The sequence below is a fragment of the Zalophus californianus genome, chromosome 10, assembly GCF_009762305.2.
Source record: "Zalophus californianus isolate mZalCal1 chromosome 10, mZalCal1.pri.v2, whole genome shotgun sequence".
Taxonomy (NCBI): Eukaryota; Metazoa; Chordata; class Mammalia; order Carnivora; family Otariidae; genus Zalophus; species Zalophus californianus.
In genome coordinates, this window is record NC_045604.1 from 7,577,092 (window position 1) to 7,597,761 (window position 20,670).

A 20,670-nucleotide genomic window follows, 5' to 3' on the forward strand; every position below is an offset into this window, starting at 1 on the left:
TGGCAGGGAGGGGCATGAGGAAGCAGGAGGTTAAGGCGTGTGTTGCATGATGGCTTGAATTTTCTCAGTTAACTGGAAACAAGGTGACTGGAAATGTGTGTGTTCTGTAGGGAATCTCTGTTTCAATGCATGCGTGCCTGATGGCAAATAGGGAGTAAAATCCATCTTCGTATTTTCACCTATTTCTACCACCCTAGATCAAATGAATCAACTTTTCAGCCTTACTGATCTGCTGAAAACAAAGCAGAAACAACAATTTGGAACCCATCACTTTATTTTTTTTTAAGATTTTATTTATGTATTTGACAGAGAGAGACACAGTGAGAGAGGGAACACAAGCAGGGGGAGTGGGAAAGGGAGAAGCAGGCTTTCTGCGGAGCAGGGAGCCCGACGCGGGAATCGATCCCAGATCCTGGGATCATGACCTGAGCTGAAGGCAGACGCTTAATGACTGAGGCACCCAGGCGTCCCTGGAACCCATCACTTTAAAAAGAGATTTGTTTTAACCCAAAGCACAAGCTGCCACAGAGCACCACCTGCACTAAAGGTAAAGTCCCAGCTGCAGGCTGTCATTGTCTCACTGAGCATCCTCATCATGTCACTCAAAGGTCTGCTCAGTCCTTACAGGTCTGTCATCCAGCCTCTAAAGTGCAATCTAGAAAGGGAACATGAAATTAAAATGAGATCAGGAACAGGCATAAAAACTGCAGATGCATGTGAATGTGTGTTACATGCTTGAAAAACACCTTTCAGACTACACTGGCCACCTACTAATAAAGACAGGAGTTGAGGCTGGGAAGGGATAGTTTGTAAGAAGGCACTGAAAGCTCTAAGACAGGAAAGTGATGGATGATAAATTAATGGACTGTCAAGAAGCAGGCGGTGAGATGAAGCTGGAGACCACAAATGTGTCATATGCCCCTGTGTACTGTTTCCTCCAGGGCACCAAGCTGGGGATTTATGGGATGCATTCAGGGTCACAGTTTTGACAGGCACCTGGGTCAGAGGCCTTGGACACAGGGAGTTTGGATGCTGATAAACCCTGCGGTCCAGGCTGGGAAGGGAGGCAATGGACTGAGGACTGACAGGGAAAATGAAATAGAAGGCAGATACAGAGCATGTGAAGGTATACAGGTGCAGAAAAATTAGATGCCACAGTCATAAAGAATACTAGGTTCAATATTCTGCTGCAGTTAGTGTCTTCATGGATGATGATTAAAACTCTAGAAAGTCTAAGTTGAAATTTCTGCCATTCCACCCTCTACCTCACACGGCCCTGTAATAGCAACTGAATTTTTAAAGTCACGCTTACCCTTATAGCTGAGATAATTTCAATAAATACCCATTAGTTCTTTCATACTTTTAACTATCAAATTGCCATATCGATGGTAAAATTATCCAACTAAACCATATTATAGAGGTGTCTTGTTTTTCTTTCCATTGGGTCTACTCTATTCTTGGCCCACATAGAGGTCACTCTTTTCCTGTCTGAACTCTCAACAGTTCAGACATTTGTTGAGTGCTTACCATGTGCATAGGGACCTCATACAAATAATAATCAAAATAACAGCTAATACTTATTGAGTGCTCACAATTCTGCCAGGCACTTACATGAACAAATTCATTTAATCTTCATGACAACCTATAAATCAAAGAGGACTATTTCTCCATTTTGCAGAAGTGGAAAGCAGCTTAGGTTAAGCAACTTGCCTGAGTCCACATAGGCAGTAAGTAGTGTGACTGGAGATTTAAATCCAGCTACTGATTCCAGAGATGTGCCCTCCACCCTTAGGTGTCCCCCCTTTCCTGCCTCTAAGGAGATGTGCTCCAGTGGAGGGTAAGTATGCACAAGTAATAAAGTTGATTTGGCCAAGTGCCAATGAAAGGTCTTTTTTCTCTTCTTTCCTGACTCCCTGAGATCTTTAAAATTCTACTTTCCTAACCTACTTTTGAGTTTAACTATTCTGACTTTGAGATTAACCTAAGAACATGGACTTAGGGAAAGAGACGTCCTAAACTATTTAATATGAAATGTATTTTTGTTAGAATGGGTATAGGCTTCTCTACCAATATGCACAAAAAAGCACCAGCGTTTCTCTACTTCCAACACAATATTTCTAGCATGATGTTTCACTTCATTCAGTCCAGACTCCCCATCCAACATAGGACCCTCACCGACTAATACTCCATCCCGCAGTCAGATGTAGGTCCCATTATGGCCTCTAGTGCCCAAAACCCAAATTAAACTTCACGGCTTCTCCATCGACACGAGTTCGCTCATGTCTTGTGCCGCAGGATGCTGACTTGCGATCATGTATGAAGCGCCCTTCACTGGGGCACGTGCACGTTTGGGGAACAGTCCGTGTCGGGAAGCACCTGTCTTGCTGGCTACTGTGGAGAGATGCCCGGAGGGAGGGAGAAGCTAAAATCAGGACACTGGCTTCTACTCTGGACAGTGTCGCTTACTGCACGGTAGGGAACAAATCACTTCCAAGCCCCCGTTTGCCTGCCTGTAAAAGTGAAAGGCTCTGGCCGGATGAACCGTTGGGTTCCTTTCACCTCTCGGGAGTCGTGTTAACCAACGCAGAATCAGGGGATTTGTGTCTGGATACTGGTTGTGCTACTTGTGAACACTGTGAGCGTCCTTGGCCAGCTGCATGGTCTCTCTGATTTAGATCCCTCATTTGATGACAGTATCTACTCGCCCCCATCTTCCTTCCCCTTTTAATGAAGCCTAAAACAGAAGCCGTGCGCTCATACTCGATGTCAAAATATCGGTATTAGTATCATCACTCTGGGACTCTACGACTTACGCTGCCCCACGGAGAGCCCCACATCCTCTCTCCCTTCTCACTTTGAACTTAGCTCAAGTCTCTAGAAACTGTCCATTCGCTTTTGCTCTCCACCTCGGGCCGGGTATGTGGAGGAAGTCTGCAGCAACCCCGCCCCCGGAACTCCCAGCCCTTCCTGCAAACCGTCGCGCTCCCACTTCCTGTGGAATCCAAGTCCGACTAGACGCCAACGCCGCAAAAAACAGTTCCGCCTAGAGCCCGGCGCCTTCTCTCGCCGCACAAGGTCCACCCGCCTCGAGTCTGTTGAGCCTTACCGGCACCCGGCGCCGCGGCCGCGCAGGAAGTGGGCTGGGCGGAGGGGGCGGGACTTCCAGTAGGAGGCGGCAAGTTTGAAAAGACACAACGGTTGATGGTTGGTGTCTGTTGACTTCTAACTTCACCTGCCGCGGCTCCGGAGCTCTTCGCCCTCCTGCGGGCGGCTGGCTGGCGCGGTAAGTGAACGCGATCAAACACCGGAGGACGGGAGCCTGAGTGCGCCGTCCCTCCGGAGGCGCGGGCAGGAGCCTGGACGCCGGGCCTGGCAGTGTTTTCCTTGCGCGCAGCGCTGGGGAGGAGGCTGGAGAAGCCAGCCCCCGGGAGATGGGGTTCTTTTAACTTGGTGTTGGTCTCAGAAACAACCTGAGCTTAGTTCCTGCGAAACGATGAGTGTTGCTACGTAGACTGTGTGAGAAGAAACTTGAGCTGAAACTGGCCAGTTGAAGCTTGTATTTATATTTTTTAACCCCTTTATTTAGAAGGCAATAGGTTTGAGACGCTCGTCAACTTTCTACAGATCTCCGTTGCTCACACATCGCTTAGCCAGAGCAAAGATATCATACTTAGTCTAAGAATCAAAGGAATGGAGCGGTGAATATATGGCACTGTGCATGCATAGCACGTTCATTTTCCCTGAATGAGTTCAGGAAACTTTTTACTTAATTTTTTGAGGTTGTTTTTGTTTAGTCTTTGCCTCCTGGAATTTTGCTTTCATGAACCAGTTTTAGTAAAACGAAGTGTGTACGATTTAACAGGTATTCTGTCAACATCTACTCTGTTCAGCTTCTCAGTGTTGCAAATATAAAGAAATCAGAGGGATAATTAGCAGTTAATACCTGCTACTTGCTAGGCGGTCCGAGGGTCACTCTACATATGTTATTAGGTTGTTTACATGCTTTATCCCACTAGAGACCCCATACTGTTCAGTTGGAAGGCCTTTTTCCCCACCTCCCAAAAATGAATTGGAATTGAAATTGTACTATCAAAGAAAGATAGAAATTGGATATGGGAGATGATTCCAAAAAGAAGCATTGGGAGTTTGGGAAACATCTTGGAGGAGACTAACTTGAAACAGAAAATTCATTGATTTATTAAATATTGGAGTGTTTTAGAAACCAACAGAAAAAATTGAATTTGATGTGGTGGGTGGGATAATTGAAGTATTTTTGTAAAAATATTACATGATGCATTGGTGTTCATAAGGATTAATCTGATAGAGTGTGTAAGACACATTAGAGAGGGATGTGCGATAATGATTATGAAGGTATTTTACACCTACTCTTTCTCTCATAATCTTTTTTTTTTTTTTAAGATTTATTTATTTGGGAGAGAGAGAGCGCGAGCACGAATGGGAGGGGCAGAGGCAGAGGGAGAGGGAATCCCATGCAGACTCCATGCTGAGCCACAGAGCCTGACCTGGGGCCTCATCTCACAACCTGAGATCATCACTGGAGCCGAAACCAGGAGTCGGTTGCTTAACCAACTGCACCCTTATTGTGATAATCTTTGATCCAGATGTAGCTTGTTTTGGAAAAGTGACTTTTTCTACAATATTTTGGCCCAGTATTTCTATCAGTGGTTTTTAAATCTATGACCTTAGATGAAAATGTGGAATGTGTATTAATGCTGAAAAGGACATTTAATATGTGAGGCATCAGGATCTGGAGTCAGAAAGATGCTGACTATGGAATGAAAGTGTGAAATTATAAAATTCAGTAATGGGAAGTGCAAATCCTTGCTTAACGTTCAAATAATTATGTTAAGAAAAACATGGAGAAGTCCTGGCTTGATATCAATGGGTCACATTGAAGATGTTCTGGGAGTTTTAGTTGATTGCGTGAGTGTGTGTGTGTGTGTGTGTGTGTGTGTGTGTGTGTGTGAGAGAGAGAGAGAGAGAGAAACAGAGACAGAGTCAGTAAGTGCTACAGTTGTAGACTAGATCAGCGTGGCCAATGTCTACTATATTAATGTTCTGCCCTAGGCAAACTGTATCTGGAGTATTGTGTTCAGTTTGAGCATTACATTTTAAGAAGACATTGACAAAATTGTTTTAGAGGAAATTGAGTAGAATGGTAAAGTTTCTAAAATAATATCATATAAGCAGTGGTTCTACTTAAATTATCCTTAACCTTAGAGAAGAGATGGCTAAGCAGAGATGTGATAACTTTCTTCACATTTTCAAAAGTGGTGTCATGTAAACAGAAATTAATACTTTCTTTGTAGTTGCGTTGACTGGAAATAGAACCAGTGGGTAAAGATTACAATAAACAGATTTCTACACAGTGTGAGGAAGAATTATTTAATTATTAAAGCCATACTGAAGTGGAAAAAAGTTGCCTTGAGAGTTAGTGAACTTTGTGATGTTTGCACGTGTTCACGCAGAAGTGCAAAGTTGTTGGTTGGTCATCTTTCAGAACAGCTTTCTACATTTATCAGAGGTTAGGCGAGTTGCTGAAGCTTCTTTTAACTATAATATTCTAAAGAAATATTAGGCACCTAAAGAAATGGATTTCCAGAATTGTGGGTCATTTCAGTTTGTTTGCAACGTTGAGTATATTCACATTGGGTCTCTTGAATTATGCTACTTCCTCACAGAACAGGGGATCTGTATGTAATAAATCCAATATTGTCAACTGAGAGGCAGAGGCAGTGGCTGCAACGGCTGGTGCTCCTGCTGCTACTACTGCTTTTCTGCGGGGCACGGCTAGAAATAAGAAGAAAACGCAAAGGTGTCAGCTCACGGGGGCTCCGAATGTAGTGTCAGAGTTCTAGAAACCTCACAATACACTGTGGCAGGTGTTATAACAGTTAAAGGCAAGGCTCTAGGACATGATTTCTTAACCTCAGCGTTATTGACATTTGGACTGAATAATTGTTTGCTGCAGTGGAGGTGGGGGGCTATCCTGTGCATTGTAGGTTGTTTAGCAGCATGAGCTTCGAACCACTAGATTCCAGTAGCACCCCCATTCCAGTCCTGACAGCCAAAGATGTCGCCACATATACCCAGGTATCCCCCCGCGGGGGGGGGGGGGTGCGAAATTGCGAGAACGACTGCTGTAGGGGGACACAGGTGGGAGTATCTCACATCTGAGAACATTAGGGGAAATTGGTGGTGGTGGTGGTTGTTTTAAGTTATCTGTCTGGTGATTGGGATTCCTACCAGTTACAGCATTCTATTTTTACTGTATTTTTTTCCCCTCTCTCTTCCTAGGTGCATCTTAAATCTTATTACCCATCTCACTATGTGTACATCAAATAGGATGTTAGATCAGAGTACAGTTTTATTATCCTTATGTTGATACTGTTTATATACAGCTTCTGCTGATAGTGTTGCCTATATATCTTGCCTTGAGGATTAATTCTCAAGACCAATCTTGTTAAACCCTAAGTCCCCCAAATTTACCAAAGATAAAACAGGGATTTTCATGTATATTCGAGCAAAGTCCTCCTTCCCATTGAAAGAGAAGAGCATTAGGAAATTAGAGAAAGAAAACCATTTCAGAATAAAAGATATTTCAGACTACATACATGTATATACACATTTATAATTTAGGATATACATATGTTGTAATTTGTGTTATCTTACTAGGATGTTTGATGATAGTTAACACTACTATGAATAGTTCAACATTGGCTTGTTAATTTTGCTGATATTTATCAGCTTCCAGATAAAGAGAACAGCTAGTTGTCCATGTTTCTGATCTTTGCTTTTTCTTCCTTCAGACTGGGAGATTCCCAAGATGGAAACTTTGTCTTTCCCCAGATATAATGTAGCTGAGATTGTGATTCATATTCGCAACAAAATCTTAACAGGAGCTGATGGTAAAAACCTCTCCAAGAATGATCTTTATCCAAATCCAAAGGTACAATGTGATTGTGTTTGCGTGTGGATGATGGTATTTAAAAAGAAATGAAACTACTTGGCCTATAGTATTTGCAGAAGGGCATGTACCCTACTACTTGATGTGGGCCAGTCATTTTAATCCAGAAGCAATCTCTCACCAAGTGTAATTTTAAAATAATGTTAAGTTTATATGTGAGGTGACATCTGCATTTCCATTAGGAATTCAATTCAATTCCTTAATATGGTTGTTTCCTTAAAAAAAAGAACACTTCTAAATCATAGATGTATTAAAGTATATTAAATTTTTTTTATTATTGTAGTGATGGTCTGAGTGTATCATTTATTGGTAGGGCTTGAAGGAACCTATTCCAAGTGGTTTCCAACCATAAAAAGTGCTTAGGAAACAATTCTCTTTGGAAACTTACAGATTAATTTTCTTGCATTATGCCCCAAGGGGGGGATTGACTTGTTTTGACAGGCTTCATTCTTATTTCTTTAGTTATTAAATGCAAAAATGAACTATTTATGTGTCACAGAAAATCCCAAAGTCTCCTTCCATTTTCCTGCGTTGGTCTTGAAGTAATAACATAATAAAACCTGGTTTAATGATGTAGAACTCAAACTTCTTGATCTCGGTCCCTTTGTAATTCTTTAAAGTGGAAGGAATAATCTCAGAATAAATGAACTTGTATATGGGTCAGAACAGGTTCTACAGGCCAGTATCTGGCAGCTGCTGAATTAAAAGATAAAACTTTTGAAAATTCCATGCTACTCTATTAAATTTATACCCCCAGGATCATAGTGTTCACTTAAACTTTAACATCTCAGGAAACCTTAACGTCTAAAGCATGAAATAAGTTTGCCCATGGTCTTTAAAAAAAAAAAAAAATACACCCTCAGTGTACCGTTATGTTTGCCCCATGCCTGCAATCTATTTTGAAAGACTAACCCGTCTTCCCTAATGTGGATGGATTGCTTGGATTGGATTCTGTATATAAGCTTAAACAACTGATCTTACTGACCACTTATTATATCTGAGCAAACTGATAAGTATATATGTGTTTTAAGATTTGGAAAAATTAAATATTTCAAGAGAAATAGAGTAACTTTGTTACTCTTCTCTTTGCATCCATTGTCTACAATATCAGATGATGGTGATTCAGCTGTAGAGTCATGCATCAGAGTATTAAAAGTTGTTTTTCTGTTGTAGCCTGAAGTCTTGCACATGATCTACATGAGAGCCTTACAAATAGTATATGGAATTCGACTGGAGCATTTTTACATGGTGGGTTTAAGATGAGGCAAAATTACTTTCTTTTGCTGCATTTCCCTTGTTCATATTGCATACTGGTTTCAGGATAGGAAGTTCTTGACTTTATTTTTAACAAAATCAAAGGCTTATATAAAATTAATGTCACTGGCAAAAGAATCTTAGGTATAGTAGTGCCTTAAATTGATAGCTTTAGTAAGACAACAGTAGTAAAAGACAAATCACAAATTATTGGTGCTGTGTAGTTATTCAGATTTACAGGTTTGTCTTCAGAGGCTAATGAGCAACAGCACAGTCTTCACACATACTCTCTTCTGAGAAAAGACTCCCAAATTAGAGTGTGTGATGTACACTAAGATTGAAAATAATTGACATAAGGCATCTGAGCTTTTAGCAAATTAGGTATTGCTAGTAGGAAAATCATTTTTCCTAATTTTGTTGTTGCTGTTAAATCCTCAGGGCATGATCTGAAGCTTTACTAAAAATGTACTATCTTTAGAATCTCACCAATATGATCACATATTGTTTAAAAATCAAAGGCTTTGCCACATACTTGCTATGAAACCTTGCTAAGGCTGTTTGTGTATAAAATAGGGATAGCACAGTGTTTTAGGGTAGTTATGAAAATTAAAGAAGAATACATGTAAAATGCTGAGCATAGCTCCTGATTTTAGTATATGCTGATTTGACCCCTTCATTCATTCATTTAAAAAATCTTTACTGAGGACCTGCTGTGAACCTAGCATTATTAGTAACAACTCTAGTTTTGTGCTAGGATCATTATTGTTTACTAAGTTTTAAACATTTAATGATAATAAGGTTATTTTGATCTTAATTTATGATTAACAGGGGGCACGAGGTTGGCTCAATGGAGCATATGACTCTTGATCTAGGGGTCATGAATTCAAGCCCCACATTGGGTATGGAGCCTACTTAAAAAAAAAAGTTATTTTGAGGTTGAAGACTTTTCTCATTTTGTCTAATCAATGTGTAACTTAGATTTTGTGATATATTACATTTAGATGCCAGTGAACTCAGAAGTCATGTATCCACATATCATGGAAGGCTTCTTACCGGTCAGCAATTTATTTATTCATCTGTGAGTAAAGTGGTTTTATTTTCTGAGACTACATACATTTATTTTTTCATTACATTAAGCTTTTTTTTTTTTTAAGATTTTATTTATTTATGTGAGAGAGAGAGAGAGAGAGAGAGAGAGGAGAGAGCATGAGAGGGGAGAGGTCAGAGGGAGAAACAGACTCCCCGCCAAGCAGGGAGCCTGATGAGGGACTCGATCCTAGGATTCCAGGATCATGACCTGAGCCGAAGGCAGCTGCTTAACCAACTGAGCCACCCAGGCGCCTACATTAAGCTTTCTTAATGACAGGATTTTCTTGGAGAATTTCTATCATCTCCCTCTCCACTCCATCAGTACATTAAAAATTGTAGACTTCTTCAAATAGAACTAACTGCTTCCCTCTGTGGCACTATCAATTCTCCTTTCAGTAGGGTTTTAAGATGTTGTGAATCTAAAATTGTTTGGAGGTTTTGAGTTTTTAAAGAGTCCTAGTACCTCCAAAAGTGTGTGTTATTTATTAGAATTTATAACTTTACCTTGGTATTGCTTGAATACTTGTGTAGTGTACAGAAAACATAGATTTCTGTGCTACAGGATTATGCGTAGTAGTTGACTTCTGACTTGGTCTTTGGACATTGAGAAACATATCCAGAAATCTCTTGGAAAATAAAATGTTTATATTGTATGGTTTATATATAACTTAAAATATTCTTTCTCCACTTCATCTTTAAGGGATTCATTTCTGCCCATCTGTCGGGTGAATGACTTTGAGATTGCTGATATTCTATATCCAAGTAAGTGAGAATTTAAAACAATTTTTAATGTCTGACTTTAGTATTTTACTTCTCTGTCAATAAATGTAAAAATAAAAACTACAGATAATTGGCTTTAGAAAGTTTATCCCATTTTTAAGGATTAATTTTTTTATATCCTTTTACTGGGATTGTTTTCCTTTGTAGGTCCATAGGAAAGCTGTTTTTCTGATCCGTTTTTCTTAACTCCTTACATTTAAAAGATACCCTGTAAATTTGAAAACACGCATATGAGTAATATGCAAGCAGTGATACTGCATAGTGGATTCATCACACCAATTTTCTAAAATGTAGCAATTACTTTTTACTCTGAAGAAAATATCTTTTAGCACTGATAAGAATAGTCTTGATATTATATTAACATGTCAATTTCTCTTAACTTTATTTAAATGTCCCTTAATTCATTTGACTCTGATATTTATACATCAAATTATTTTATGTTGCAAGAGATTCAGTGTGCTATTTAAAAATGTTTTTTTCCTCTTTCTGTTCTACCTTTTTGTTTTGTTATTGGTCTATAATTTACACAAAATAAAAATTCACCAATTTTAAATGTATAACTAGAATTTTAACAAAGGTACATAGTTGTATAGCCACTGCCACGATCATGTATGGAAATTTCGATAGCCCTACAAAAGTTCCCTCGGGTCCCTTTGAAGTTGATTACTTCTGACCGACCCCTCTTCCCTGGCAACCACTGATTTACTTTCTGTCACTGTAGTTTCTTGACTTGTCTGATATTTGATATAAATGAAATAATAGTCTGTATTCTTTTGTGTCTGGTGTGTTTAACTTAGCAGAATGCTTTTGAGATTCATCCATGTTAGTTACATTTATTAGTTCTTTGTTTCTTTTTATTTTGGAATAGTATTCTATTGTAAATATAAACTACAATTTATTTACCCAGTGACCAGCTGATAGACATTTGGATTGTTTACAGTTTTTGGCCATTATGAGCAAGGCTGCTCTGAACGTAGGTTACAAGTCTTCGTAAGGTCATGTGTTTTCATTTCTCTGGGTAAACACCTAGCAGTAGAAATGCTGGTTCATGTGTTCAGTACATACTTAACGTTTTAAGAAACTGCTGAACTGTTTTCTAACATGGTGGCATCATAACCATCAACAGCATCTGTAGTTTCAATTGCTCCATTTCCTCCCCTGGACTTGATATTGGAAATTTTTAATTTTAGCCCTTCTAGTGGCTAGATAGCTGTATCTCATGGTTTTAATTTTCATTTCCCTAATGACTAATAGCAGCATATTTTCATATGCTTATTTGCTGTCCATATGTCTTCTTTGGTGGAGTGTCTTTTTGAATAATTTTTTTAAGTAATCTCTGCACCCAGTGTGGGGCTCAAACCCACAATCCCGAGATTAAGAGTCACATGCTCCACCAACTGAGGCAGCCAGGTGCCCCATCTATTTTTTTTTTTTTAATTGTTTGTCTTATTGAATTGTAAGGCTTCTTCAGATATTATAAAAACACATAGTTTATCAGATATTATGCAAATATTTTCTCCCAATCTATTACTTGACTTTTTAGTATCATACAGTGTCTTTTGAAGAGCAAAATATATTTCCATTTTGAAGATTCTAATTTATCAATTTTTTTCTTTTTTCATAAAAATGATTCATAAAACCATTTTTTTGTGTGTGCTATTAAGAAATCTTGGTTTCAGAGATGCTAAGATTTTACTCGTATATTTTAAGCATATTATAGTTTTATTTACTAATTATTTATTTATGAGAGAGAGAGAGAGCCAGAGTGCGCATGTGAAGGGGGAAAGGGAGGGAGGGAGAATCTCCTCCTTGGGGTTCAATGGGTTAGATCTCAGAACCCTGAGATCATGACCTGAGCCAAAATCAAGTGTCGAACGCTTAACTGACTGAGCCACCCAGGCACTCCAAGCATATTATGGTTCTCGCTTTTGTTATTTAATGCTTGAATTTTTATACATGATGTAAGGTCAGGGTCAAAGTTTAGGTTTTTTTCTTTGTTGCATATAGTTATCAAATTATTTCAGCACCACTTATTGAAAGATTCTTCTTTTTTTTAAAAGATTTATTTATTTGACAGAGAGAGAGAGACAGCGAGAGAGGGAACACAAGCAGGGGGAGTGGGAGAGGGAGAAGCAGGCTTCCCGCTGAGCAGGGAGCCCGAAGCTCATGGGATCATGACCTGAGCCGAAGGCATATGCTTAATGACTGAGCCACCCAGGTGCCCCAGAAAAGATTATTCTTTTCCCATTGAATTACCTTGGCAGTTTTTGTCAAAAATCAATTGACCAACCACCACACACCTATTAGAATAGCACAAATCCAGAATAGTGATAATATCAAATGCTGGTGGTTTATTGCCAACACCCCTGGGTGAGCTTTGGTGTTTCCCCTTTTCAGGGAATTTATCCACTTCATTTAAGCTGGAAAATTTATTAACAAAGTTGTTCATAATTTTCCTGTATCATTTTTAACAGTCTGTGGGGTCAGTTCTGACATTTGTCATTTGTTTTTTCACTCTTGTTGTTTTCCGGGACCAGTCTGGCCAGAGGCTTACCAATTTTGTTTATCTTTTCAAAGAACCAGCTTTTGGTTTCATTGATTTTTCTGTATTTTATTTATGTTTTTGTTCTGTTGGTTTCTGTACTTACTGTTATTCCTTCTTTTTTTTCCATGCGTAGTTTGGATTTGCTGTTTTTTCCCCTATTTTTTTTTTTTTTTTAAGGTAGAAGCTGAGGACGTTAATTTGAGACCTTTCTTCTTTCCTGATACAGGTGTTTAGTGCTATAAATTTCCCTTTCGTCCTGCTTTAGCTGCATCCCACAAACTGATGACAGATTGTGTCTTCCGTGTGTGTGCGTGCATATGCACACATGCCTTTGGATTATAAATCTAAGCTTGTCTTCAGCAGAGTCATCCTATGGTCTTCTGCTGCTGGGGTTGAGGCCACATCCCTCCTGGGATACTTTTTGCTTTTGGCAGTTGTTCCCGGGTTATCATTGGCTAAAGATCACTTTTTAATTCCAAATTTTGGGAGTTCTTGGGCCACATATACAGTTTAATTCAAACTAAAAATCCTTATGGCAGTAGGTTCAAGCTTTGGAATTCTCAGAGATCATTTGCTCCCCAGAGACAAGGCTAAGAGACACTAGGAGCTTTGTCATTTCCCTCACTGGCATGAGAGATTTTGCTTTCCCCAATCTACTTTTCACTAAGGATGCAGCCTTCCTAGAGTCTCACATCTGCTAGGATGCTCAGCGCCAAGCCCCTAAGGCATCAGCAGCGATTCCTACATGAAAGTTAATAATCCAAACCACTTGCTTACTTAGCCTGGACTTAGTTTCTATTGGTTCTCCCCCGGTCTAGTTGCTTGTAAGACTTTCTCCTTATCACAGGTTTTTAGCAGTTTTATTATAATGTGCTTTTGGGAGATTTTCTTTCTGTTTGTTGTTGTGTTCCTCTCCCCCTGCCCACCCCCACTAAGACTCGCTCGTTTCCTTGGCTATGTCTATAGTGTCCATCAAATTTAGAAAATATTTAGATATTTTATACAAGTTTTTTCTGCCAGTCTCTTTCATGGGACTCCAATTACACATTTGTTATGCTACTTGATGTTTTCCCTCAGCACATAGGTGCTTTATCCATTTTTTCTCTCTGGCCTTTTAGATAGCTTTTATTGTTGTGTCTTCATTGTCCCTAATGCATTCATCTGTCAGGTCGATCTGCTATTAATCCCACCTAGTGTATTTATTTTTGCAGATATTTTATTTTTTAAGTACAAAAGTTTGATTTGGGTCTTTTAAAAAAGTCTTCCCCTTCTCTTTTAATGCTGATGCATTGCTCTGTCTTCCTGAACAAACAGAATATATTTATAGAATATATTTATAGAGGCTGTCAGGAAGATAGAGTTTAGTTGGGAGAGGCCAAGGCCTCTAGAACTCATAAATTCTAGTTGCCTTGGCCTCTCCAAACTCCAAACTCGATCTTCATGACTCAGGAAAACCTGCGAGTTGTTTGTGTTCTCCCTCCTTGCAGTACGGCCTGAAAACGCCCAAGTACTGGGCTGGTGCATTAATAGGGTTCACCTCATTTGTTTCTCTTAGGGATGGCTGTCCTGTATTGCCTGTTGTCTGGTGTCTAAAATTGGTTGCCTTGTATATTTTATCTGGTTTTCTAGTTTAAAATGGGAGAGTAAATCTGTTCCTTATTATTCTCTCGACTAAAAATGATTTACCTTTTTTTTTAAGTTATTAATGCAAAGATAATTCTGATCTTTATATTAGAGCACATTTTTTGCACTTTGGTTCATTATAGCATCCATGCAGTTTTATTCTATGTGTTATGAGCAGAGTATATCGTGGGAGAGAATGAATTTTTATTTTTACATTTGTTTCAAGGATTTACTTAAGGAGTCTTGCTTTCTATTTTAGAGGCAAAACGGACAAGTCGGTTTTTAAGTGGCATTATCAACTTCATTCACTTCAGAGAAGCATGCCGTGAGACATATATGGAATTTCTTTGGCAATATGTAAGATTTAAACATACTTTTGAGTCACATAGCAGATCAGTTAACATCACTTACAAAGTGCTGATCTGTTTTGAAATAGTTGTCACAGATACCTAATTGTCAGATGGCTGTTAGAATCAAATTTATTTTAATATTTATGTAAGTTGCAGATTTTCATTACTGGAAAGCATGTATCAGAATGAGATTTTCTTCGCTATTGGATAGCATTAGGGAAAGGCTGGGTTTTTTGTTCTAATCTTACAGCTGAGGCTCCTTTTCCTATATTAGGAACTGTAAGGGAAGAGAAATAGTGACGAATTCAGTTTTTTCCTTGGGAGTTTAATAGATAGTGCAGTGTTCTTCATTTAATTGAGATATTTGAGGTTTATGTTTGCTTTCTAAAGAATGGCCTAAAATGACGTTTTGTTTATCATGCTTGTCCAACAGTACATTATAAGATCCAGTCCAAGTAAATCACTTTAACGGATGGAAACTCATTTCATCAACGATTTAGAGAATTTGGAAAGATTATGGGTCATTCATGTGATTTCTTTCCATCTGTCCTCAGTTTTGGGTTATCATATTCTTAGAAAAGTGCCAGAGTAACACCAGATAATTAGAACTTCAGCTCCAGCGACACTGAGCTGTATAGATAGAAGCTTCCTTGCACAAATCATGTCAAGCTTATACTTCCCAAACATCACACATGCTCCAAAACTTCACGTAGATTTGCTAATATACACACAGAAACATACAATTTTGCTTGGCTAATTTCTCCTCATTTTTTAAGACATAGCTCAGACATTTTTACAAAGCGCCCTGTGATGCTCTTCCCCACCCATTAATTACCCAGGTTGGGCTGGATGTCGTTATATTTAGTCCTGTAGCAAGTTGGTTTGTAGACTTACATGCATGTATCTGACCCTTCAAGGAGAATGAGCTACTTAAGTCCCAACTATAACTACTTCTTGGGTATTATTCTTGGCACTTAGCACAGTGCCTGACTATGGTAAGAACTCAGCATTTTTGCGTGAATAAGTAAATTCCTAATTCACTCGTCTTGAATGCCTGTTCTCTCTTAAAAATGTCTTATTTCTGATGGTGAAAGCTGAAGAGTAAGCAGTTTGCAGCATGTACCGGTAGATGTTTTTTTTTTTTTAAACACATCACTGTTTGTGTTGAAAAGCACTAATATGAAAATTGCTTTAATAGAAATCATCTCTGGACAAAATGCACCAGTTAAATACTGCGCACCAGGAAGCGTTAATGAAATTGGAGAGACTTGAGTAAGTAGGAGATTTACAGATAAAATAAACGTAATTTCAAGATGCAGAATGAATCATGAGTAGTATTTGACAACCCTGCAGTCTACCTCAAGTCTCTTTCACCTTCCTCACTAAATAGCAGACTATTTAAGTTTACCTATTCCAAAAAAAGAAAAACTCGTTCTCCTTTCTAACTCTTAGTACATAATATATTCTTCTACTTTATTCTTGTTGTTAGTGAGTTAGCCTCTTCCTTAAAGTCAGTTAATTCTGTTAAGAGAGCTTTGTTTTGTTTTGCCTCATCGGTCACGTTGGAGAGTCATTTGGGAGTTATGAGTTCTTGGCTAGATAGATAGATAGATCGATTTTGAGCAGAAAGATTTCCTATCCCTTCTAATTTCTTGATGGCTTTGAGTTTCTTTGTTTCACGGGAGAGCTTTCCTAACCTGCCCTGGTATAGACTGTCTTAGAGACAGCAGTAGGCTGCAAAGACTGGGAATAGGAGGCAGATACTAAAATTTCACAGGTAAATTTAGTGCAAACTAAGGTAAGAGATAAATGACAAACTGGGGGGGCGGGTATCTGCAGCCTACCCAGCAGAGCAGCACCGTCCCTAGTAAGAAAACCTGTGTAATATTCCTAAAATATGAAGAACTCCTACAAACCAAGGGCAAAAGGATAATAGAAAAATGGGCAAAGGCCAAGAACAGGGGATTTACAGAGAAATAAATACAAATAGCTAATTAAAAATATGTAAAGATTATTAAACTCACTAGCAGTCAGGGAAATGATCATTAGAACCGTAATTCTGTGCCATGTCTCAAAAGCAGAAGTTGAGAACGGTGCGCATGGCAGAGACTTTTACATGGGCAGGTGCTGTTGGGAAGGACAGGCAGAGCAAAGGGAATGGATGATCCAGGGAGGGAGGTGAGGAGAGGAGCCAGGCAGGAGCCGGCACTGAACAGGGAAGGGAATGTCGCGCTCCTTGTATTAGGAGCTGAGTTAGAAAAGGCAGGTACAAATGCAGATGAGTCCATACGCAGATTCGGTGGTGAAAGGCTGAAGGAGCCCATCTGATTTTTATTTTCTGTGTTGTAGAGTCCAGGTCATCTATTTTAAGTCTGTCACATGGAAGGATGAGAATTCAGAAACACAAAAGCAGACAGTTTTGTTTTTTTTGTTTTTTTTTCCGTTTGAGTCATTTGAGGACAGAGACTGTTTTGGCCTTGCAAAGTTAAGAACTTGATATATGTTATTTTCATCTATTTTGCTGTGTTTAGTTCTGTTCCAGTTGAAGAACAAGCAGAGTTCAAGCAGCTTTCAGATGATATTCAGGAGCTGCAGCAGTCACTGAATCAAGAGTTTCGTCAAAAAACGGTATCAGCTGTGTTGACCTTAAAAATTAAACAGCCAGTTATCTTATCAGCAAAAATGGATTTATTTGGGAATGGCAGAGAATTGCAATTTGGTACAAGTAAACTGCAGCAAAAACCATAGGCTTGTCCAACAAACAAAGGAGAGAAATGTTATTTTATGGAGAAGAAGGAGGAGGTTGGGAGGGGTTGTTTGGAATCAGAGTCCTTGGAAGAAAAGCAAGAGTCCAAACACAGAGTTTGATTCATTATATGACAAAAAATTCTTCTTCTTGGGCACTTGGGTTTTGTTTTTGCTCACAGCTAGGGAATAAAAGCAGAAAGCACGGCAAAGTAATTGATATGCTAGAACTTTGAGAACGCTAAGAGAACCACCTTTCTTGGGGTCAGAAAAGACTAACCTAGCACGAGGGTGGTGATGGTTTCTCATTGGGGGAGTTGCAGGGGTAGTGGCTTTCCCGTAGAGACTCAGTGGACCTCTTGCCCTGTTGGGCGCCTAGTTGATGAGGCTTCTTGGGGTTGACACGGCTTCGAGGGGGGTGAGAGCTCCCCGTCCTGGCCTCCCAACTCCATGTGAGCGAGGTTTCATTTTATTTTCACAGTTGTTTGCTTAAAATTAAAAACAACAACTTTTTTTTTTTCTTTTGGTTGTGGAGGCCGTAAGAGCATGTTATTTTCAGTTACAAAAGATCTAGGGTATATTGCTGTGCCCATTTGTGCTCCTTATAATGGATATATACTTCTGTCAACCATGGTTATCAATTTTTGTTGCCCAAGTCCTGTGCTGTCTTATTGACTAGAATTTTTTAGGATTTGCCTTTTTCTAAACTTGCTGTTCCCAAACTGTACGGAGGCACCCTGGACTTCAAGGGCTTTGGGATATTTTAAAATTTCATGGGAAACAGTGATTGTTCGCATCTGTTGTACCCTGCTTGAACTCCTAGTTCAAGGCACATTGCCTTCCATTCATATCTTTTGAACCTGGGTTCTGGCATTTGTCGTGGTGAAAAACCAGTACTACGTGAACAACCTCACAGAACAGGAAATGAGAATATCTGTGTCCAATCTGATTCCAACGTGTGTGAATTTGTGCAGGGCCCAGTAGGTACACACATCCAATTTGGAAGTAGTTGTGGTTATTTAAGAATAAAATAAACATATTGTTTTTTTCCAATTTGTATGCATAATTTTTTCAAAGGGCTACTAAGTTGTTAGGATATACATACTTATGCAGTTATTTGGACTCTCCTACTTAGTAAAGAAACCGTTAGGTATTTCTTCTGGCCTGGGGGCATCGTAAACAGAGGAAGTTTGAGAATATCTGGTCTAATCCATTTAACTTCTCTCCTTCCTTACCTTTATTTTATGAGAATGCACTGAGTGGCTAAATTTAAATCTGTTTTGAATCATCACAGAAAAGTTTATTGGCTTTTTTCCTTAGATAGTGCTCCAGGACGGAAATTCCCAAAAGAAGTCTGATATTTCAGAGAAAACCAAGCGTTTGGTAAGCGTCTTTGCATATAACCAGCGTTTAAGGTTTGGATATTTTGCGTGGAGGAGTATTTTAACTGTGTGCATTGTTACAGTAAATGTTTCTCCCTTTTTCCTTAAAATGAAACTAGTTTAACTTTTTTCAGTTTAAATATAATAGCTGACTACCTTTTTTTTTTTTTTAATGGAAACATGGGAAATGTGTGAGGAGAGTGCACATCACCCAGTGGCTCACCACACAGTCTGATGTGTGCATAGACGACATTTCTCTATGCAGAGAGCCATGTGTAATGTTACCTCAGAGCTGTGAGGTAACATTATGCCTCAAACCTGCCTTTTTTCACTGAACAAAAGAATATGAATACTTACCATGCCACCATAGAGCCTCATTATCTTAACGGCTGCTTATGGTTGTACATCACACTGATGTAGATCCTTCTGCTGTCCTGTTGGTGGACTGGCTTCTAATGTTTCTGCTACTAGACAGCAGCGTGTGTGTGCTGCACACCCACTCACGTACACACACCGAGATCTGTGTACCAGGCTGCTTTTCATCTTAGACCAGATTCCTACTTGTAGGATTTCTGGGTTAAAGGGAATGCACATTTAAAACTGACTCACCTTGCCAAACTGGCTTCTAAAAAGATACCCATTTACATTCCTACCAATAGAATATGAGAGTGTTCTTTTCCCTACTGTCTTGCCAAAATGGGAGGTTTTTAGTTTGCTTTTTCTGTATAGGAAAAAAAACCCTCATTTTCATTTTTTTTTTGATTCTTAGTGATTTTGACATCTTATTCAATGGTTTGTTGTTATGTCTTATTTTGTAAACTACGTGTGTTCTGGCTTCTTTCGTTTTTTTTAAAGAAACTTTATGAATTAGTGATATTAACTACTTGTCTTTTAAATTCATGATTTTTTTCCATTAGAAGCCTTATGTTTTTAATGTAAAATTTGTAGACATGGCCTTTATGGTTTGTGGCCTTAATTCTATACATAGAAAACCCTGTCCCATTTCTCATGTTTTTAATCCCAGGTTGTCTCAGTGTACTTTTATGGCTTCTCTATTAACACTTACGCTATATAAAACCACCTGAAATTTACTTTGGTGTAATATATTCTGTATTTTTCTGTCACTCTTTTTATTAGCAAATGCTTTCTTCTGAGTAGTATTGACTGGTTATTTTTTATTCATTTTTTTCTGTCCCATTTAAATCTACCTTAAAACAAAATCGTTTTGTAATTATAGTATCGGGTTTAGGCTTCTTATAAAGGGAAGAAATGTGATGAAAGTCAACTTCAGCTGTAAGGAGGTTGGGCTCTGCTTTTGTAGAGCATGAGAGAGTAGAGTAGACAGTATAACCGTTTGCTAGAATAACAGACATACGGTGTCAAACATTCAATTTTGGGCTCTGAGTTAGTTGATCAAAATGTAAGATCATTTGTGGTTCTTTTTAGTTGAAAATAATTTGTAGACAAATTACAGAAGCCATCCAGTAATACATTCCTGTTATAAAATACTCAAATGACATGCCTCTGTGTGTGCACATATATATATATATATATATATATATATATATATATATCTTGAGAGAGAGAGTCAGACACAGAAGGCCCTCTTCTTTGGGCCTGCTTCCCTTACAGTTTACACCTTCCCATTCCTTTCCATGAGGTTGCATGTGCTTATATAGACACATATAGTAAATCTGTTGCCGTTTCATTATTCATTGTTCCTAGAAATGGGCCTGTGTTTGTTGATCTGTAATTGATTCTTTCACTTAATATTTTTTGGAGATCTTCCCATATCGATACATAGAGAGTATCTCAAAACAATGTAAACATAATTTATCAACTAATACTTGGGGAGGAAGTTCATATGAATATTTTTTATCTTTATATAATTTTAGACTTGCAGAAAATTTTCAC

At 38.7% G+C, this 20,670-nt stretch overlaps 1 protein-coding gene across 2 annotated transcripts in view; it reads left to right on the forward strand.

The window, feature by feature from the left end:
- The first annotated feature begins 3,155 nt into the window (after window positions 1–3,155).
- NUF2 (NUF2 component of NDC80 kinetochore complex) overlaps window positions 3,156–20,670 on the forward strand; it is a 37,115-nt gene continuing 19,600 nt past the window's right edge. The window contains exons 1-9 of one of the 2 annotated variants that reach the window (XM_027612451.2): window positions 3,156–3,283; window positions 6,831–6,970; window positions 8,162–8,236; window positions 9,244–9,320; window positions 10,032–10,093; window positions 14,539–14,636; window positions 15,828–15,901; window positions 17,161–17,257; window positions 18,695–18,757. In XM_027612451.2, the coding sequence (XP_027468252.1) occupies window positions 6,848–6,970; window positions 8,162–8,236; window positions 9,244–9,320; window positions 10,032–10,093; window positions 14,539–14,636; window positions 15,828–15,901; window positions 17,161–17,257; window positions 18,695–18,757 (669 nt within the window). In that variant the 5' untranslated portion in view covers window positions 3,156–3,283; window positions 6,831–6,847. The remainder of the gene's footprint in view (window positions 3,284–6,830; window positions 6,971–8,161; window positions 8,237–9,243; window positions 9,321–10,031; window positions 10,094–14,538; window positions 14,637–15,827; window positions 15,902–17,160; window positions 17,258–18,694; window positions 18,758–20,670) is intronic. The other variant, XM_027612453.2, reaches the window with a different exon arrangement.